Raw genomic sequence first — 5,062 nt, forward strand, 5'->3', positions numbered from 1 at the left:
TGCACAGTTGTTTCTGTACTCGCACTCTCGTACCTCAGATTCTTCTGATGGCAGCAATTATCGGGATGAATAGTTTGCAGTTTGTTGAATGTGTGGTGTCCTTGATGGGCACTAAGGTTAACTGTGTACTAAATATGTGAGTTTCAAAGGAAAGTTTCAAAAAAAAAGTTTTTTAAAAGTTTTAGGCTCTGCTAACCATGTTTGTTTTTAACACTGAAGATAGACAAGTTCAGTCTGAGGTGTTTGCGCCACACACCTGAGGACTGCCAGCTCTTAGTTCATCATTGTTTTCATTTTTGTAAGGAGACCCAAGATTGGAAGTCACTCTTAATCAAATCTGGCCCACTGAAAGATGTGAAGGGGAACATGGATTTTGTGCTTCTCCGTTTATTTTTATAGGTTTTACAGCTTTTCCTACTGATAAAGACTTCCATGCCATTCATACTATCCTAAGGAAATGAAGTAATAGATGAACATTAAATTAAGAGAATATGAAAACCTTTTGGCTCAACAGTTTAGAAAAAAAAGAATAAACAAAAACTTTATTTTAGTATTATAGGACAGCCTGGCCAACAAGCTACCATCATTTTTTTCATTAGGACACTTTATTTATTAGAGAAATATTTATTATATATTTATTTCTTACAGTTTAAGCCCTGCGAGTCATGTTGACAGATTTCTTTCTTTGTTACAGCAACATTTCTTTATCATGTAGAAAAAAAAATGAGACATACTGTTGAAATTATACTTGTTTTTTCTTATACAATGATATCTTAAGGATTTAATGTGTAGTTAAACTTCTTTGTGCTGACAGAAAAGAGAATTTCATTTGGTCTGGCCCACTTAAGATCAACTTTGACATACCCCATGAAATCCATGCAGGAAATACACTTACCAGACACCAGAAAGGCAAGACTGGGTTGGACTCAACCTTTTTCCCTCAGGTTAAACTTTTTTTTTTTTTTTTTGCATGAATTCAACAAGTTGCTGGAAACATTCCCCAGAGATTTTGGTTCCATTTGTTGACTGCACATCAGGATGCGAAACTCCTGTTCCAGCACATCCCAAAGGTCCTCTGATGGACTGAGATTGACTGTGGATTCATTTCAATGTCCAAGAAAGCAGTTTGAGGTAGTCTGAGCTTTGTGACATGGCATGCTGTCCCGAAGAAGCGCAAACTGTGGACATAAAGGGATGGATATAGTAAGCAACAATACATAGGTAGGCTGTGGCATCTAAATAATGGTTTTTGATATATTTTGTATGATCATCAAGCACTCTGATTAGAAATTCTGGTAAACTCCCCAAGGCCCACAAAATAAATGTAATGGTCACGAAAACTGAGGAGGCACAAAAAGAAAACTGAAAAAGCTCCACGTATTTTTCTGCCTTTTTTTTTCTCCACTCTAAAAAAAACCCCACTCTAACTCTCTTCAGATTTTTTTACACCCACTCTATTATTCGGTCAGCAGTGGACACACAATGCAGGTTTTTGTGTCTTGGGAGCAACGCCTTTGCTGCTTTATTTCTTTTGTGCTGTACATTGTTTAACTGTAATCACAAAGTTACCTTTAGTAAACGTCCACATGTATAACTTCCGTAGTAACACGACAACAACGCACCTGTGTAGTTCAGGCACGGTGACGTCACTCGGGTCAGAGATTCCGGAGATTTTTGCGGCGTAAAAAAACCCAAAGGAGGCGAGTCTGGACGAAGAAAGTTTCTCCTTCCTTCCTGGGTGCGGAGCGGGAGTTTGCATAACTCACCGCGCGGCTTTCCACGAAGCTTTTGGAGTGTTTCTTATCCAGATAGCTAAGGTAACTTTTCTTTCTTCTTCTTCGCTGTCTGAGGACAGAAAGCTGCACCATCTTCTTCGACGTTTTTCTTCCTGTGCTGCACTCGTGACGATAACGATAAACAGCGAAAAAGTACCGCCTCGCTCTGAATTTATCTGAAAACTTAGATTTTAAAAAAAAATTTTAATTAGTTAATTTTCTTTTTTTTCAGCATTTTCTACTACAAACAGAATCCAAACAGGGGAAAATGGCTCTTGGCTAAAAGCTGGCTGTTTTTCCTCATTACTGCCTGCTCACACAGACGATAATCGTTAATAGGATTTTTTAAATATTTAATATTCGTCAGACCCCGTTAGCAGTTCACGGAAAAGTTGCTTAAAAAGAAAAAAAAATCCATATCGCTCCTTAACAGAACATACGGCAGCCATCTTTGCCGCATAAAGTTAACTCTTCAACTGATTTATGAAAATAAAAAATAGAACATTTATGTTCGAATTATTATATTGTCATTTTTAATTAATAGATGACTGTCGACTGATTTTGATTGTTAAGTTTATTTGCACTCACATATTCAGCTTGCATTTGAAGACAACGCAATGTTATTTATGCTGTTAATATTCAGATGGTCTAGTTGTTTGTTGTATAGTGTGTCTTAACTGATTCAGAATAGATAAAGAAAAGGAATAATTAACACATTTCTGTGCCTGTTCAAAACAAAGGAAAATTCTACATTGTTGTTCATTTGAGCCTTCTACCATAAATAAAGAGCTGGCAAAAAAAGAGAAAAAAAAGCTGCTTGGTAGAGTTTTGTTACTTAACACTATAGAGAAGGTCAGTCTGAGGTGTTTGCTCCACACACCTGAGAACTGCCAGCTCTCGGTTCATCTTTTTTTTTTATTTTTGTAAGGAGACGCAAGATCGGAAGTCACTCTTAATCAGTGCATTGCAACAATGCTGAAATTGTTGCAATTCAACTCAAGGTGCTTTATATTGCTGGCATATATGGTATCTATATTGGTATGAGCACCTTTATTCTTCACACTCTGAGGCAGGTTTTCTCGTAATTTCTTTAAGTAGTCTCCGGGAATGATTCTCCAAGCCTCTTAAAGAATTACTTCATTCAATAATGTCAAACCAGGCTCCATGAAGGCCAATCCATGACTGATAGTATCAGATTGTGTGTTTTATCTATTCAGGGATCCTTGGGATCATTTTCATGCTGAAAAATTAAGCCATTTTCAATGCATGCTTCCTAAGATGTGACTTTTTTTTCTGTGTTCATAATTCTGTTAATTGCGACAAGCTTTCCAGTACCACTGGCTGAAATGGAGCTCCAAATCATGAAACCGCCTGCACTGTGTTTTAAATGTGGCTTTAGACACCCACAGTCTTACCTTTTTTCTGGCCTCATATGTATTGATGATGATTTGGATTCATCACTCAGTCAGACTTTTTGCCACAGACTTTCAGTCCAGTTCTTGTTTAATTTTAATTCCCCCCTGTTTCCCTTCCTTAAAAATGTCTTCTTGACAGCCACTTTTCCAGTGAGACCATTATATGTGTTTATGTGAATTCAGATCAACAGGAAGCTAGATGTGTTCCTTTGCATCACAGAAGGCCACTCTGCAGCAAATCTGTGTGGAATGAGAACTGTGTCGTCCCCTGGTGGTTTGTTAATAAACACCAGTTTCTCAGATTTCAACCCCAGAAATACAGAAAATGTTAAAAACCTGCCCAGTAAACAAAACAAACAAAAACAGTGTATTCAAAAAGATTAAAACAAATATCAAAAATCAAAAGCAAAACCTCAGCTAACATATCGAACTGTTTACATGTTCACAAAAAAACAAATGACATTAGGCATAACATGCTCTTGGTTGATGCCAATACATTCCTATAGGGTGGTACTATAAGCTGAAACATCTTTGCATAACAGGTCTGCTTCTCTGATCCAGGATGACCGCCAAAAGTGCTGTCAGGCCCGATGAAGGCCTGATGATGATGCAGGAGCTTGATGACCGCCTGAAAGAGCAGATTGACAAACTGGAGCATGTTCGCCTTGGTGCTGTTGAACTGAAGGATAACTTGTCTGGGGTACTTTCATTAAAATGCTTATCTATCATATAAACAATTGTTTAATAAAATTGTATTATAAACAAACCTTTTTTGTTTTGTTTTGTTTTAAATTCAGAGCAACAGTGATCTAAGCCAGTCTATCAGTGACCATTTGGAGTGGCTGAATCACCTGTCTGAGCGAGTTGAGACTCTTCACATGAACACCACTGTTTTTATTCAGGTGGGAACGGGATGGGTTGTCTGAGGGGATGTAATAAAACGTCTGTCTTTTTCTCATAACTCATTTTCCAGCATTATCAGTCAAAAAACTGTCACTTCAGCAATGAAGACAGGACTCCCTTCCACTTTTAAAAAATGATGTCATTAGGGTTCGCTTGGGCACTGGTAGGAAGACCTGAAAGTATACACCAAAAACTCTGATGGCAAAAAGATTTAGGATCAGTTGCAATGATTGTTAGGGTAGCTTACTCATGAATTGGAAAATAACCGTGAAAATTCTTTGTATGTTTTCCAGATGAATCCAAAACCTCGTGCATGGGCAGGAAAACAGAGTTCCAAATATGGGTACCGCTGGGGTCGTCTCCACCAAGCAGATGATGCTCTGTCAGAGTGTGGCTGGTCCCCCATTCGCACACGACGTGGCAGCGATGCGGCCTCTGAAATGTCCTGTAATTGGTGACTGTTTAACCAGCTCCATATGTCAGCTGAGGTTTCAAAATAACATGACAATGCTTCACATTTTGTTATAGCTATAGTTTTCATGCATTTAATACTTTAATGTGGTTTTCTTCTGGTGTGTACTATGTTACTGAACACCCTGTATTGTTAATAAAACCATGGCTTTTGATTTTTATTTTGTAAGATTGTCTCTTCTCAGCTCTGTCTTTTAGCAACTTGAACATTTTTACATAGTCAGTTAAACTATCTAAACATTTTTGATATATTGCAAAGTAGGAAATTTGTTACTTTGTTAAGTTATGTTTCAAAAACTGTAAATAGTGCGATGACTTCACTCTTGTTTCGGCTGCCCTCTTTAAGGGTCAGCTACTTCCATCCCAAACATCCTATATCATTCCACAACCACAACTTGTCTACTTATTATTCATTCATGTATTCTGTCTTCCACTGACTTTAATTCTTAATGGAAATCTTGTTCTCAATGATTCACATGTTTGATTAGGTTTTATTAT

At 37.5% G+C, this 5,062-nt stretch overlaps 1 protein-coding gene across 2 annotated transcripts; it reads left to right on the forward strand.

Annotated features, from left to right (window-relative positions):
• The first annotated feature begins 1,527 nt into the window (after positions 1–1,527).
• LOC147326038 (uncharacterized) lies at positions 1,528–4,733 on the forward strand. Of its 2 annotated transcripts, none has more exons than XM_086300911.1 (4): positions 1,528–1,817; positions 3,733–3,890; positions 3,988–4,092; positions 4,387–4,733. In XM_086300911.1, exons 2-4 carry the CDS (start codon positions 3,753–3,755, stop codon positions 4,549–4,551), a joined length of 408 nt encoding a protein of 135 aa, XP_086157037.1. In that variant the 5' UTR covers positions 1,528–1,817; positions 3,733–3,752; the 3' UTR covers positions 4,552–4,733. The 2 variants fall into 2 exon arrangements, with proteins under 2 accessions (XP_086157037.1, XP_086157036.1); XM_086300910.1 differs by having other exon boundaries at positions 1,649–1,817; positions 3,752–3,890.
• Positions 4,734–5,062: the final 329 nt, after the last annotated feature.

Source organism: Aulonocara sp. 'chitande type north' Nkhata Bay, linkage group LG7, assembly GCF_057382095.1.
Source record: "Aulonocara sp. 'chitande type north' Nkhata Bay isolate Kocher_YH1m ecotype deep benthic linkage group LG7, A_spYH_male_GT1.1, whole genome shotgun sequence".
Lineage (NCBI taxonomy): Eukaryota > Metazoa > Chordata > Actinopteri > Cichliformes > Cichlidae > Aulonocara > Aulonocara sp. 'chitande type north' Nkhata Bay.